The sequence below is a fragment of the Scardinius erythrophthalmus genome (genome assembly GCF_964197995.2).
Source record: "Scardinius erythrophthalmus genome assembly, chromosome: 22".
Lineage (NCBI taxonomy): Eukaryota > Metazoa > Chordata > Actinopteri > Cypriniformes > Leuciscidae > Scardinius > Scardinius erythrophthalmus.
This window is the reverse complement of record NC_138242.1, coordinates 3,236,991-3,253,373: the sequence shown is the minus strand read 5'-3', so window position 1 is coordinate 3,253,373 and position 16,383 is coordinate 3,236,991. Positions and strand designations below refer to the sequence as shown.

General features: G+C 38.5%; 1 protein-coding gene across 5 annotated transcripts in view; it reads left to right on the top strand.

Annotated features, from left to right (window-relative positions):
* pard3aa (par-3 family cell polarity regulator alpha, a) overlaps positions 1 to 16,383 on the top strand; it is a 476,999-nt gene that overhangs the window by 157,917 nt on the left and 302,699 nt on the right. For all 5 annotated transcript variants that reach the window (XM_081353162.1, XM_081353163.1, XM_081353160.1 and 2 more), the window contains exon 3: positions 12,815 to 12,998. In XM_081353162.1, coding sequence (XP_081209288.1) covers positions 12,815 to 12,998 — 184 coding nt within the window. The remainder of the gene's footprint in view (positions 1 to 12,814; positions 12,999 to 16,383) is intronic.

Below are 16,383 nucleotides of genomic sequence, written 5' to 3'. Positions count from 1 at the left end.
AGTGCAGGTAAACATATCAGCCAGCATCTCTCAATCTGCCTGAACTGAGGAGAGGAAGGCCTCGCTGAAGACTCTTTACTTGCAGGGAATATTGCAATGTTTGTAACCTTTTTTGGGGTTTCAATGAATATGATAAATATGCTTTTCTGTCACAATCTTTCAGAAATCATTTGATGAAATCATATGATTTGGTGCTCAAGAAACACATCTGATTATTGTGCTGCTTCATATTTTTGTGGAAACCATGATACATATATATTTTTTTAGTATTCTGTAATTAATAGAAAGTGCAAACGAACAACATTTATTTGGTATAGACATCTTTCGTAACATTATAACTTTTGATCAATTTAACATAATACATTATTTTTATTTTACATAGATAAAAAATGCCATTTTATATATATATATATATATATGTGTGTGTATGTGTGTGTGTATGTGTATGTCAGGGTTTATAACATGTATAATTTTCTCTCTTAACTCTGTAAAGCCTTGTATATGAAATAATAGTCAGAAAAATGTTTTTATTGACCATTTTATCGAACATTTAGACAAAAATGTTTAGATATTTAAGTAAACTGAAGCAGTCCAGTAAGTGTTCATCTTGAAAAATGACTAACAATATAAAAGTTTTTCTTTAGATTACTAAAATCAGTGCAGATTTCACAGCAAAAAGACACGAGCTGAAGGTGGACGTTTGTACAATTACACTAAAAGGCATTTAAAACATTATAAACTAGCAATCAGATGACAGAAATTTGTGTATCAAATATGATACAGTGGGCAGAAGGTTCATAATTGTCTTCTCATTGATGAGTATCTGTGTGAGACAATGCATTATATTTTAGTTTGAAAATGTTTTTTATTATTATTTTTTTTTTTTTTGTATTTTTAGGGGATTTTATGGTACTGAATTTTATTCATGCATTAATTATAATTCATTTATTTATTTTTAAAAACGGCACTTGGCAGATTATTGTTGAAGTGAAAAAAAAGTGGAAAAAAACTTGAGAAAAGTTGTACAATTTGACATTTTTTGTAATGAAAAATACACAAAAAAGCCATTTTCAAGTTTTACATGAAACATATATTCTCCAAAACATATTTTACTCTAAAACTTGACTGGACATGGCAGATTAACTGACTCTTTACCAGAAGTCAATTCACACGAGACTATTAGCTTATTTTCAGGGCATTTTACAATCTTACGATAATCTTTCCCAGCGCAGGAATGTGCCATCTGTAAAGAGTGAGGAATAATTACTGACATGGCTGATTCGGACAGGATTAAAATCATGGAGGAGCTCTGGTAATGATTACATTCCCTCGGTTCACTCTATAAACCTAATCCCGTTCGATTAGTTTTTTTCCCACTTTCCCTCCCTGACCTTTTCTTCTGCCACTGGTTCATTTGTTCTAGTTTCTCAGCAACTCTTTTTCTGGCTCTCTATTACGGTCCTTGACAGTGGAGAGGCAGCGGAGAGACTTTCACGAAATGTCCTAGCACTTCATATTTTTGATGATTATGGTCATTTTCGGGGGTCTCCGCATGTTCAGACTCTCATATCTCCCAGAATTCAACTCTCAGTAATAGAGGTCAGGCCCATATCTTCTATGTGTGTGTCTGTTTTCACCCGCGCCGGCCTTCTCCTGATGAAACCACTGCTCCAGGTGTGACGCTATCGTAATACCAAACGCTGTTGGCTCATCGTCATTTCTCTGAACTATAACTTTAAAAGGGCCGCACTTTTACCTTTCATTCGATTGCTAAATGACCCATCTGGATGGATTTTCACCCTTGCTTCGGCCTTGATGAAAGCCTTTGATGATGGGACACTTATGCCTCTGTGTGGAAACCAAGTACTTCTCTCTCTTTCTTCGGTTCCTGCTATTCACTGTTTCACAGACAACAGGACACACACCTGTTCTCAATCCCTGCCTGAACTTATTACATTCAGAGCCTGTGTGTGATGTAGTGCTTGAGAGACACTGGGAAGTGTGCTATTCATTCACTCAAGGTTAAATACAAGCGTCTCGGGAAGACAGGACAATGGGTGATGGTGATGTTATATATTATGAACTCTTTCACTGTGGAAAACTGTTTCATGCGCAATCATTTTACTCCAGTTGTAAATGCATAGGTATTTTGAACTTTTTCCATGTGGAAAACGTTTGATATGTCTTTAAGTAATGTAAATGTCATAATGTTTTGAAAGAAATTAACACTTTTATTCAGCGAGATTCTGATTTTAAGAACTCTATAAAAACTCCATAGTAACCATCTGTGACAACTACCAGCCACCAAAAATACCTTATCAACCGCCTTGAACACCCTAGCAACCGCCTAGAAACACCTTAGCAACCACCCAAAATACCCTAGCAACCACCCATAACACCATAGCAACCACCCATAATACCTTAGCAACTGCCTAGCAACACCATAGCAACCACCCAGAACACCCTAGCAACGCCCTAGCAACCACCCAGGATACCCTAGCACCTAGCATATTCAGCATTCATTCTGCTGATGTGAGTCAGTCACACACCGAGAGTCCGTCAGCCTTCAGCACGAGGCCGAGTGAACGCATGTCAAGGACCCGCTCTCGGCCCACATGCGCTCGGATGAGGAATAGCACTGTAACCGTCCTGAGCGCTTCAAGTGCTTGTCTTCCGCTTTCCATCTTCTGTCCTCTTCCATCTTCTGTCCATCCCTCAGCAGCTGCCTCGTCCCTAGATGCTGATTTTAATTACTTTCTTCTCTGATTTTGTGCATATCCAACGAAGGATTGAGGGGCACATCTTCTGACGAGCACTTTTTTATATTGGCTCTTATAATGCGGGCGTTTGAACTCAGGAATGCTAATACACACAATAGAGGCTGCGTGAATGAAAGAGAGACGGGGACGCTGCGGTTTGAATGCGAATAAAGAAGAGAAAGAGAGGAGAAATGGGAGACTGCATACTGAGGAGCCCGCTGTTGGCAAACTGATTTGATTTATTTTATTTCCTAAAGGCGGTTGGCAGGAATGACACCTGAAAGTGCTTTTGGAAACTATATTTAGACAGCATGATAAATCGGGACACTGAGTGAATCAATAGAGTATCATAAACAAGAGTTCAGTTGACTAAGTGAGAGTCTGTTGGCGCTCATGCTAGCAATTCACTTTATGTAAACACAGAGTATCGTATTATTAAAAACCTTTGCTCAGATTATATCTTTCGTGTCATGCAGGGATCGATTGTGCCTAGATATTCAGTTCAAGTTTTCCTTTTGCACACTCTTGGAAAATCGACTTCGATGCTTTCTGTGTTGCCCAAGTTGGTTTTATCAGGTCATTTTGTGATCAAGATAATGTCGAAAATTAAGTGGAAAATTAACTTTTTTGCCCATTTGCCATATATATATATATATATATATATATATATATATATATATATATATATATATATATATATATATATATATATATTCCATCCTGCCGACTACCATTTCATTTATTATTTTCATTTTCATGTATACCCGAACTACACACACACACGTGATGCTGTATAAATTGCATTTTAAACTATCATCTCTAAAGAACTAAGAAAAAAAGGTTTTACTTGGCTATAGCTATAGAAATAGGTCACAATAGTCATCCAACAATTAATATTCAGGTTGACTATTTTTTCTGAAGTGTTGACTTTTTAGTTGCTCTACTTTAATAATTTCTGACAGTGTGCTGTTTTTAGACCCATTTTCACAGTGCAAACCTCTCTGAGAACTTGCATATTTAAATTGGTTTTGAATATGTTTTTCTTAGCTAAGCTATTGTTTGTCTAAACGACACAAAATGAGCAGCTTTTCTCTTCTTCCGAGCTCGTTTGAAAGATAACACTGCGGTTAGCACTCTAAACATGATCCGTATCACATTATGAGCTCTACATCCCTCTGTAATTGTTGAGATTTTTTCTCTTGTTGACCTGACTTTGTCGAATCCTCACATCGCAGCAGAAAGAAGCAACAAGGCTGAGGCCGATCTGAACTTCCCTTCTGGGCCGAATAAAGAGTGATACAGATGGCCAGGGGTTTATTTCATTAACGTGGAGAAGGGGAGGAAAGCTTATTGGAATTTTTACATTCTGTCAGCACTGTGTAGGTAGCAGCAACACGGGTGTAAAGCAGCGAGTGAATTCATTTCCCCCGACTCTCGCAGCTCAAGAGAAACTTCAAAGGCCAGCGCTAAAAATCTCGGCCAAGTGGATTTGAAAGGATGAGTCTCTAATCTGTTTAAACTTTGCTTGCGCCGTGTATTTTCACGCCGCCTTCCCCACCTCCTCCGCTAACTCGTTCTATTTTCCTTTTCATCATCACTTTCAGGTGCAAAAAGTACCTGTCTCAGTGTATCTGTGTCTTGGTGAATAGAGGTCAACAAAAAAAAAGAAGTTTCTCTTCAGAACCTCAAAGAGGCGCACGATAGTTTTGCCATCAAAATTAGGCTCCATTTAGCTTTCAAGCGTTATCTTGCTGCCTCGTTTCCAGCTAATTTTGGCGCCTATCTGCAGGTTCCCTACCGGGCACAAGCACGCTGTGAACGTTCCCCGTGTGCCAGCACTTTTGAAATATGTATTAAGGTGAAACACAAGGGGGATTTGGAGCGAAGGGGTTGGACTTATTGTCTGAATATTTGATGTTGTTAATGAGAAGCAGAACAGGGCTAAGCACTCAGTGGGCGCGCGAGGAAGGCCTGGGCTGCGGGAATAATGGAAAGATAAAACGATGAAATATTCAAAGGCTGAAGTGTGATGAGAAATGTTCAGCAAAGCGTGACGGAAACGGGCCTAGGCCTCGCATCAAAGACCTTCAACCGAGAAGACTTTTGTGTGACCTTAAAGTTTATGCTTTGGGAGACTTAAGAGCGTTACGTAAGAGTAGAAGTTATTCCACTGAAAGCGGCAAATTCTCGTCTCGTTTCTTGTTTTGGGTGTCATTTGACAAATGGTGTGAGATAGTCGTTTGATGGATGTTTGATTTATGGAAGGAGGTGGAGATCTGGAGCTAAAATGAAAAGAGTTGGTGTGTAACCTTTCAGAGGAGGAAAGTAAATGAAATATCACTCCTTTATGGATGTCCTTGCAAATAAATGATGACAAATGCTCAGTGTTAGAGAGTAGAGAAAGAGAGATGCTAGATCTGTGAAGAAGATTCCTTACCGTATTTACCGTATATAACTATGGTTTTCTTTTGAGATGGTACCGAGGTTTTTAGACCGCATGATGGCAATGGTAATACCATGATATCTTCTTTAAGGTACTATGTAAATATGTGTTGTTGTTTGAATTATTATATTATGTTGTAAATATTATATAAGCATAATTGTGGTGTGTTTTTGATTTAGCCAGTGAACTACATATACTTTACAAATGAAAATGCTCATTCATTCATTCATTCATTCAATAAATGGTCAGTGAAATAAAGTGCTCAACCATCGTAACGTCTTCATACCAAAAATTACCGGTATGTGTTTTTCGGTTCGGTATACATGTGTACCATTGTTTTAAACATTGCACGTGTTGAACTGAATATGAAACTCCTAGTTTTATAGATATCTTTGTTTTAATGAATCAATATCGATTCTATAAAGAGCTTATCACAGTATGCAGTGTAGACTCTAGTTTACGGCTTGGTTTCACTCATTTGTAGAGTCAGACACTGTGAATACCATCGTCGTCACGATGTCCTTGTTTCTGTTTTCATGGACTCTTATTTTGATATTCTTGTTGTGCCTTTGTTCAGTTCCTGTCATTTTAGTCTCTGTTCCCTGTGTTTGCATTGCTGTCTTGTTAGTTTATTATAGTTATGTCAACTGATCACCTGCACCTGTCTATCATTGACATCTAGTGTATTTAAACCCTCAGCCGTCCTCTGTTCATTGTCTGGTATTAACGTTTCATGCTGGTGTTTCTCTTTATTGTTTCATGTGCTTATTAAATTTGATTTCATCGTTAATCTGCATCAAGCCTATTGAATCTGGATTATCAATTCAAGGCAGTCCGGTGACATTCAAACTGTTCTATGTAATGTTGGATCCTTTTGTTGTCCCGTTCATATTGCCAGCTCTCATCCTTTACAAAAAATCCTTTATTTTCATAATATCCAGTTTAATCCATAATTGGTGAAGTAAATGCAAAGAAACAGAAATGGCAGAGTGATTTTTTTTAGATCATTTTGCATAACAGAAATAAAGTCTGGTTAAAACCTGTTGCAATTTGCTGTGAACAACTAACACACTGGTTTTGGCTGAACAGCGCACACCATATGTCCTTTGATGACCCTTCATTAGGACTGAACTGCAATTCCCATTGAACATTTTCGATTAGAAGCCCATTAAATTAACCACCCTTGAAATCCTGGCAAGTCCAAAGCACTTGGCGATGTTGTCACAAGACCGAGTTTAGGAGGCTGGCGTAAATGGATATGTGATATGGACGAGTGTTTTGCGAGCAGATGTGTTTTGTTGTTTGTAACCGAATGTCGTTTGTGAGCTGCTTCACACACTCAGTATGCTTGCACTTACTTTTTTGTCAATGTTTGAGGCTTTGAAAGCACATTCGTTCAAATATGAAGCTTGTTTCTGATGTGGAATAGACGCAGATTGCATTACTGATGTGTGCTTAATCATTTATTTAAAAAAATCCTCTTTTCTTTCTACCATCATGGGAACAAAATAATATATTTTTACTTTCATCCATAAACTTTTAGTAAAACATTGCCTTACTTTAATTGAGTTTCCAGAGGCCTAAAGCTTGAACGCTGGGTTATATTGAAGCTGTTTGATGTGTTGTGGTGCTGCTGTTCTGCCGTGTTTGTTGTTTGTTTACTTTATTTCACTTGCTTCAGATTTTTCTAGTGCGTAATGTTCTTTTTTTATAGTTGGTGATGAGTTTTTTCCCCTTTCCTTATTGCCTAGAGGAGTTTGGTTGAGGTTTCACACAAATGATTCACTCACATTAATCCCACAGCCTTGAGCTCCGTGTGGATTCACTTACAAAGTAAAAAAAAAACCCTGACAACTGATGAAACTTTGACCACTCGTTTATCCGGCCAATTGGAGGTTTCGCCGTGAGCCAGTCTATTGAGCCACGACGACTAATCAAGTTGAGGTGAGTTACTTTGAGCTTTCTCTGGTTTTGTGCGATACCACCGCCAGAGGGTTGGTCGGTCCACTTTCATGGTTCAGTCATTAAATACTTGTCATGCTCCCATTGAAATGTAGTTTGGAGGTGAGAATTTGATGAGGAATAAAACTTTATTAATCCTCGGCAGGTTTGCTCGGAGGAAATTGGCGTTCAGACCTGCCAGGCGACTCATTTCAAGGCCCTTACTGTAATTGTAGGCATTGCTGCAGGAATGCCTCGCTCCAATCTGGTATTATCTTGTTCACTGTCGCAGCCATTAAGGTCAAAATGACTTGTTTGATAGCAATTGAACGACATTCATCCGGCTCCAAAAAGGCTTTTGAAGCACATGATGGTGTTCTGCTTATGCAAATGTCTAGATGTCTCCATCACACGTCAATATCTCCGATGAATGTCGGCTTCATATAGTTGCCGATCACAATGTCCACGTCGATCCTAGACAGATCACGTGATATCGTGGCTGTCGAAGTTAATGGAAGAGATCAGGGTCCTGCTGTAATCGCCCAGCACTTCCCACTGTGAAAGCCTCCAGATCAAAGAGGACAGACATGAAAGGCATTGGGAAGATTCACCTCACTTCTTTCCTTGGGTTTTCCTTTTCCTGTTCACTCTGATAATGAGTGCTTGACCCTGCAGCATGCATGAGCGGAAGTGTTGGGTGTGACTAAAGCCCCAAATATACTTAGTTTTTTACGTGTATGCTAGGGAATGCGCACAGTGTGCCTCAGGTAAATTTCATCATCGCACAGATTTTTCAGCTCGCATATACAGTGTACCCATATACGCAAACTACTGGAGAAGCAACAACAATAACGGCCATGTTGAAGAGTGCTTGTGTGAGGGGTGAAGAGATTCGCAACTCTAGTTTAAATGTGCACAAAGACGCTATTATTAGTCATAACGTTTGGAGATAAATAGCATAGATATTGAAGAAAGATGAAACTTTCTAGTGCACATGCGTTGGGCACCTGTGTTCACACACGCTATCAAATGTTGTATACTTTGAAATAATACGTTCTCTTGTACAATATGATAAGTGTTCACGCCAAAGTATACTTTAGACTAAACCCAACATGCTCACCAGCATGGATGAATCCAGCAAACATGCCAAAGGCTCATTGCTTTAGAGATGCTTTCGCAAAATTCACGACACTTAGGTTTGACTTTAGTGTCAAAGTCAATAAAATCATTATTCAGTTTAACACCTTTATAGGTAAATCTTATTATTTTGAATTTTTTTTATGTCTGAGCTTGTATATATCTCCACATTAATAACAGTATGAGTAATTCTGAGTCTTGAACTTGTACTCAGCTTTCTGAGTATATGTTGGTTATGTGTCTATTCAGAGTGACTTACGAGCAGCAACTTTTATTTTTATTTTGGGTATGTCACTTGCCAAAATGAGGGGTATGCAGTAAGGGGTTAAATGTATTCATTTATTAATGTATGAAAGCATCCAAACTGTCATTTTAATCTCAACTAAATATAGTAACACGTAACAATATGCTTAAAATGCTGAATGCACCAGAAACTTTTTTAGGATTTGTTTATGACGGATGTCACCCTACAGGGATTGGCTGTCGCCCCACATTTTTGCCTCGCATTTTTTGCCTCGCATTTCAGCATTTCTCATCTTTTTTGAGGTTTCTTGTCACTAGCGTCTCTCACCAAAACACGAAACTGATCCGTCATCCCATATTTGTCACCGGTTTATTTGTAACCATCATTAGCATTTCAAAACAGGGTAGACAAACAGTCTCTGTTTCTGGCAGGACACGTCCATTCTTATCTTCTTATGTCCATATACAGAAACAACAATGAAGGAAGAAAATTGAAGCAAGTATTATATTGCAAATTTGTGATAGAGCAGAAATAAACTGGGCCTGTAGCACAAACACAGTCCTTGAACAATTTGTGCACTTGAGATAACAGGCCTGTGGATGTTCTCAAAACCCCACAATCTCTCTGCCTCAGACTGGAGCGCTTCTTCTGTGAAGGTCACACTAAACTCTATATCCAGTCCTTTTTTTAAGTTATGTTTTGTTTATGCTTTTCTCTAAAACGACAAAGACTGTCATGGATGTGAGACATTTTTTTCTGTTTTTGATAGGAATAAAAATGAGTGTTGGTTTAACTGTTAAGTGAGTTTTCCAACAATAGTTCCAACAATTGCACATAAAATGCAACCCTTTGCTACAATTTGTACATTCCTCAATTGTATGTACAGTATGTCTGATATTGTGTTAGTTATTAGTACACACCAAGAAAATAATGATTAGTTAATTATTAAATGATTAAAGAATGCATTTGTGTGCGGTACAGAACTAGAATTTGATTCTGATTCTGAATCTACATCTTTAGTACACTTTGATTCTTCTGATTGTTAATGATTGATTCTGAGTTCAAATTTATGTAATATATTGTGATTATTCAGATTCCCAATTTACTTATTTTGAACGTCATGATTTCATTCAACCATGATTTCTTCTGATTCTCAGTCTACGGATATTGAATTGTATGATTCTAGTTTCACAATTCTTTTGATTCTGAATCTACTGATATTATTATTTTTAACCTACTTTAACCTCTCAGTCTATAGATTTTGAATTGTGTCCGATTCCAATTCTTTTGCATTTGCATCTACTGAAAATGATTCTAATTGTGAAACTACTGATTGTGTTTCTTATTCACTGATTCTTATTCCATTGATTGGACTGACGTTTACCAGGGTAGATCTGGATCTTCCTATGGTCACCTGAAGCTACTGTGCAGAAATGGAAATTGTGGTCATTTCTTAAACCCTCTGAAAGCAGTGTTTTTGTCATTATCTCCCTCTCCAGTGTGGACTGATCTGACCCGTGAGGACTCTTGAAACAGCCAAGAGCTGGAGCTGCCAGATAAAACTGCAGTTTACTGTCTATTCATGGAGCTTCAGTGCATTTAGGCCTAAAGACGGGGCTCTTAAGTCCCCATAAATACTGTGCGATTTATAAACAAATACCCCGTTTGATTACGAGTGCAGGCTGAAGTGAGTGTGAGCTTGTTTGCGTGGCAGCTCTCCAGTTGAGGAGTGTGTGCGCTAAAGCAATCGAGTCACACAATTAGCAAACAGACATGCATCTAAACACAAAGAACTGTCAGTCAAAAACAACTGGATGAAAGCCAGTGATGCTAAAGAGATTTGTGTCAAGAACTTACTAATTATTATTAGGCTCATAGAATCATATTTTCTCAGCTATTTTAGTCACTTGAATTTGCTAATCTTTTTCAAACTAGCAACATGCTTTACAAATAAAGGCAGTGGCTCTTTACGCTAAGTGAAAAATAGCAGTATTTTCTTTGCACTAAGTGTAAATAGTTGTAAGGTGCGATTTGCACCTCATTGTAGTGTATTATAAAACATATTGAGTGTATATGATTATATTTATTAAAATCATAAATGGATGCTGCCTTATTGGGACATTACTTGTCCCAACCCCTAAAGCCCTCCCCTATTATTTTGCAAATATTTTCTTAATTTTTATTTAGCTGATAAAGGTGAAAAGGGATATGAATGAGTTTGGAAAAAGGCGGATTCGAACTCGGGTCGGTCACGTCAAAACCTAAAGCCACCGGCCTTACTCTCCAATGATCCGGTTATCACTCCAATGATTCAGCTCAATCACACAATGGTTTGCAGAGTTTATATAGGTGGGGTATTTGCAGACACTCTGAAATATGTCTAGTTCTCTTTATTTCCTGAAGTCTGTTTGGTCTCCAAAAACTGCAATCTTTCCAACTGCAAGAGAGAGAGTAATGCGGTCTCTGTAGCGAGACGAGTAATGGTCATGGTGATAAGCAGTCTGTCAGCGCACTGCCTGGACCGTCTTAAGGGCATTTATTTGACATGCTTTAATTGGGCCAAAGAAACAAATGAGAAGTCAATTTGAATTAGGCTAATCATAAACCGTATTAAAATCAGAGCATGAACGAGAAGGACAGTAGAAAAAATGTAACTAAACCCCTCCGGTCACAGTTCTGCCTGGTAGCGAGGAGTAAATAGCCGAATGTGAACCAGAGAACGCCATCGTTTACAAATCAACAGACTCAAGCTGCTTCACACAATAGTGTCTCTGTGTCGGCCTGTCTCACGCCTGCATGTGACTTGCTGGTTTCATTTATTCCGGTGGATGTGTGAACAGTTAATGTCGGCAGAAATCCAATCCAAACTTTATTTGTAAAGCACATTTAAAACAACCAAAGTTGACCAAAGTGCTGGACATTGACATGATTTCGGACAGATTTTACACACACGAGTAACAAAAAACTAACATTTAAAACAAGGGACAAACTTGAAAACCTCAAGCAGGTTTAAAGGCCAATGAATAAAAATCAGGACAAAAGCTGATGAATTAACCTCGCAATTTTCTCCTTTTTGCAGCATTGCAGGGGTGTGTGTTTCCGAACAGTTTTCCACAGTGCTCAAAAGCATTCTTTTCAAATGTGTTATAGCATGTCATCATTTCTCACTTTCTCTCAGAATAGGAGTCGACCCAGAGGAATATTTTATTGCTCTTTCATAGCTCTGGAGACTTTCTGTTGTTTCATTTTCCATGAGAGAAATAAAAATAGACGGAAATGAGACCTTTGACATACAGCACAGCAGGAGTGTAGAGCTATGACATGAATGTGGATAGAGTTGTTGCTGTTCGTTTTGATTTTTATATTACCAATTTTTGAACCGCAGACTTTCATATCTTGTAAATCTGAACAAAACTTAAGATAAAATGTGTGTGTGTGGGGGGGAGGTTAGTACTGTTTTATTATGCTTTCTGACAAATGGTCAGAAATACTGAAATTAATCACAGTTATTTCATTATATGCTTTGTCCGATTTATACATCTATGGTCCTCTTCACACCGGGCATTGAAATGTGTTTTGGTCGATCGGATCACAAGTAGACGAGGGAGACACATACCCGTTTACACCTGGTGTTTCCGTCTCTTTTGTCCACTTTCATCCACTTCTGTCCTGATTTTTTCGAGGGTAGTGTCTATGGGCGGGAAATGTTTTTTTTTTTCAGATCTTTCGATCTAATGGACAAAATAAGCTTGCTCAATTTACAAATGAACGTGTCCGGAGACGTACGGAGAGCATCAGCTTTAGTTTCTGCTCTGATGGTCTCAAGATCAGCCGAACACAGTGGGTGTGTGTTCAGGAATGGAGAGAGAACATTGTTCTTGGTACATTCCCATAATGTTTGCGCATTAGGTCAGTAGACGGAGAGTAGTCTGTGTTTAGTGGCTGTTTGAACACATTCGACCACATGAGCGTTTACACTATGAGAGCAATCCGGTCGAATGCGTTTTCCACTACCTCTGGAAGTGGTTGAAAGTGGACAAGCTCAAAACATTTTAGACCCGTTTACTCCTGCATCTAGTGTCGTCCACTTGTGATCCGATCGAACAAAACGCATCTTAAAACCAGGAGTAAACAGGACCTAAAAGTACTAATGGTGCATGGATGGATAGATATCTGTCCATCGATATTTAGATGGCCTTTATTTAAGCAAGCTTTTTTTTTATTTGCCTATAGTTATGTCAAATAGATCAACCAGCGTGATTAATACAATATTGTCTCTCTGTCCCTCAGCTGGTGGTGGTGTATGAGGAGCAGGATCCTCATCATGGAGGCGACGGCACCAGCGCCAGCTCCACGGGAACCCAGAGTCCCGAACTCTTCAACACGACTGAGCTCAACTCCAGCAACCTGTCCGCCTTCCAGCCCTACCAGACCAGCAGCGAGATCGAGGTCACGCCATCAGCCCTCAGGACCAGTGAGTTACCGGCCAATGCAGAGTTGTGTTGAACTCGCGTCCTAACAAGATGCAGTGTGACAAGTTCAGTGTCTGTCCTCTAGTGAAGCGTGGATCGTGGTTATATCTGTGGACTCATAAAAATAACATTCCAATTAATTGTGGGTGGATGAGGTAAATCATTAATGATGGAAATATTAATGCGTTTAAAGCTTAATCTTTCAGCAGGCACTAATTAGCGGACTCTCGTTAAGCTCTGCACTTGTGGGGTCCACTTGTTTAAACAGCGATGGAGGCTAAACAGATCCGAGAGATATTTTAAAAAGGAGAATTAATAACAAAACAAAAGGAAGGAAAGAAAGAAAGAAAGAAAGAAATGTACCGTTTGGGAGCATTTTTAGTGAAGTTCTTAACTAGGATGAATCAAGGGCTGGGTATGTAATGTATGCATATATGACAATATACTAAGAAAGTCTATATCCAGCCTTAGCTTGGGCTGAACATATTTAATTTCTTGTGTGTGTGTGTGTTCGGGAAGTTGCAGTGACGGCAACCGTGACGGAAAAGATTGTGTTTAGACTATTAAGGAAATGCAATTTTGTCAAAGAATAACTTTTACTTTGAAGTATTATGCTTTTAAATGAACATTTATTTAGAGTAATATGTTATTTCATCACACTTAACTCTGAGAATTAGAATCATTGTAATGTGACGATCAGAGAGAATCATAAGTGTGGGGGATGATTTATTTTTGACAGCAGATTCGTGTGACGTTAGATCTGATCCGAACATCTCTACTGTCCACACTGAACGAGAATTTGAAGAAAGAATGATGAAGGATTTTGGTTTAGTTAGATTTCATTGTGGGCGGAGATACTCAGTGAGATACAGATTCTGATTCTAAAGTTACTGAAGCCGATTATGAATATTCTGATTAAGATTTTTACTGTACTGACTCTGATTTGATTTTTCTGATCATCAGTCGGCTGATTCTGATTTGGAATCTACTTAATTTCACTGTTCTGAATCTGAATCTTGTGATTTTGATTATGATTATAAAAGTAGTGATTCTGTTTGGATTCTTCTGATCGTCAGTCTGCTGGTTTTGATGCTAATTTTGAGGCTACTTATTTTCATTGTTCTGAGTCTTCTGATTTTGATTCTAATTTTGAGGCTACTTATTTTCATTGTTCTGAGTCTTCTGATTTTGATTCTAATTTTGAAAGTATGATTGTGATTCGATCTTCTGATCATTAGTCTGATGACTTGAATCTGATTTTGAAAGTACTGATTCTGATTTGATTCTTCTGATCGTCAGTATGATGATTTTGATTCTGATTTTGAATCTACTGAATGTAATTCTGATTCTTGACCTGCTCTTTGGACCAAAAGTCAAATTAACATATAAGAGATACTTAATTACTTAATGATATTGTGCTATTTTCACCATATGTATTGCTTGCTGTGAATCACAGCACATTGGCGTTTCATTTACCAGCAACGTGAGGTGCAAAAGTTGTGAAAAACTTTATCTTGAATCTTGCCTTGTCATACATCAGTTTGTTTCTTCTGAAACTATAGTGGGATCTCTGAGGAGAGGAGGTGTGTGAGTTGGTAGAGAACAGTGTGCGCTCTGTTAAAGTTGTGTTTGACACTAGACGTACAGGGACTGACCTTGACAGGGGTCGAGTGGGCAGGTGAACCCGTCGAGGGAACAGCAAGACACACTCAGTCAGGTGTGGAGAGAAGAGCTATGATTAACTGTGACAGCTCAGACCGGCCTGAGCTACACACACACACACACACACACACACACACACACACACACACACACACACACACACACACACACTCAAGAGTTCACATCATAAGGCCTCATTTCAACATATATTAGTCAGTTCCAATTGTGTGATTGAATAAAGATTAAAGATGGAGAATGTGGATTTATTTCTAATTTTATGATGTGGTATAGTGCATATATAGTGCATTTATGTGCATAGAAGCATGATGTTAATAGAACAGAGGAGCGATTGTGAACTGAACCACACGTTGCTCTTTAAGAAAACAGCCTCCATTTCTGTCCGGATCTCTTTCCACACTGATAGTCCTACAGGTGAGTGTGTTCCCATGCTACCAGGCTCTTCTTTAGTCTGCGTGAACCGTTGATTGTGTGTATTGTTGTGCTTTGTGAGCCGCCGCAGTGGGAGGTCTGCAGTGTGAATTCCCCAGTATCATGTGAATGCTGCCAGCACAAATTCAATTCTTCTAGAAATATTTGTATTTGTACAACTTTACAGCAAAATACACATGGCAGATACTCTCACAAAGATCCTGTTCAATCAACTAGACTAATTAGTTAGCAACATCCACAAACCAGTTGAATTACACAATTATAATTCAACTGGTTTGTGTGTGTGTGTATATATATTACAGTATATTATATTACATTACATTATTCAACATTTTTGCATCACAACATTAAAAATGTAATATGTAAAAGAGGTCTTGTACACATAAGTTCACTTTGTCGATACTGACAAAATTACACTTGCTTTGTTCCAAAACATATTGAGCTGCCTGCCAAAACTGCATTTTAATGCACTCCCAACACCAAGTCTGTTCCATACTCATATTTGTAAGGCTCCCTGCTTTAACCAAATTCTGTTTGTATCCTTCAATCCCAGAATGCATTGCAACTAATTTCTCTGCATTTCTCTGAACTAAGTTCCCAGCATTTTTGATCATATTCACAAAACTTTCCTGGCCTCCTAAATATGTTGTTGTATGAATATGTAAGCAGTCGATATATCAAAAGAAAGAACAGAGGCTCTGCTATTTTTATTCTAGCTTCATTCTTTTGTATCAACAATTAAATGTCAGAACGATGATCAAAACATAGATCAAGTAGATGAAGTCCATCAACCCCCCCAAAGCTTCACAGTCATTAGCTCTGGGGTTCAACAATTCATTCGGTATCATTAGGCAGTTTTGATTTGCTGTTGAATGTTTGATGATCATGTTAGCTTAATTGTGCATAAACATCTTCTATCAGCTCCTTCTGGTTTATGCAGATCATTTACTCCAATTGTTTTGGGATACAGAGATTCAGTAGTCTTTCAGAAGATACGTAACAGCGCTCTCTGTCGTGTAACAGTGAAAACACGGATTGCCGGAAAAAAAACTTGGCAATGGCAGGAAAGTGCTGTGGCAGAAACAAATGAAAATCTTGACAATGGTGGGGAAAGAGTTGTTTGTTACATTTATATAGCGCTTTTCTGGGTACTCTTTAGCGCTTTACATGGAAGGGGGAATCTCCTCAACCACCACCAGTGTGCAGCATCACCTGGATGATGCGACGGCAGCCATATTGCTCCAGAACGCCCAACACACACCAGCTTACTGGTGG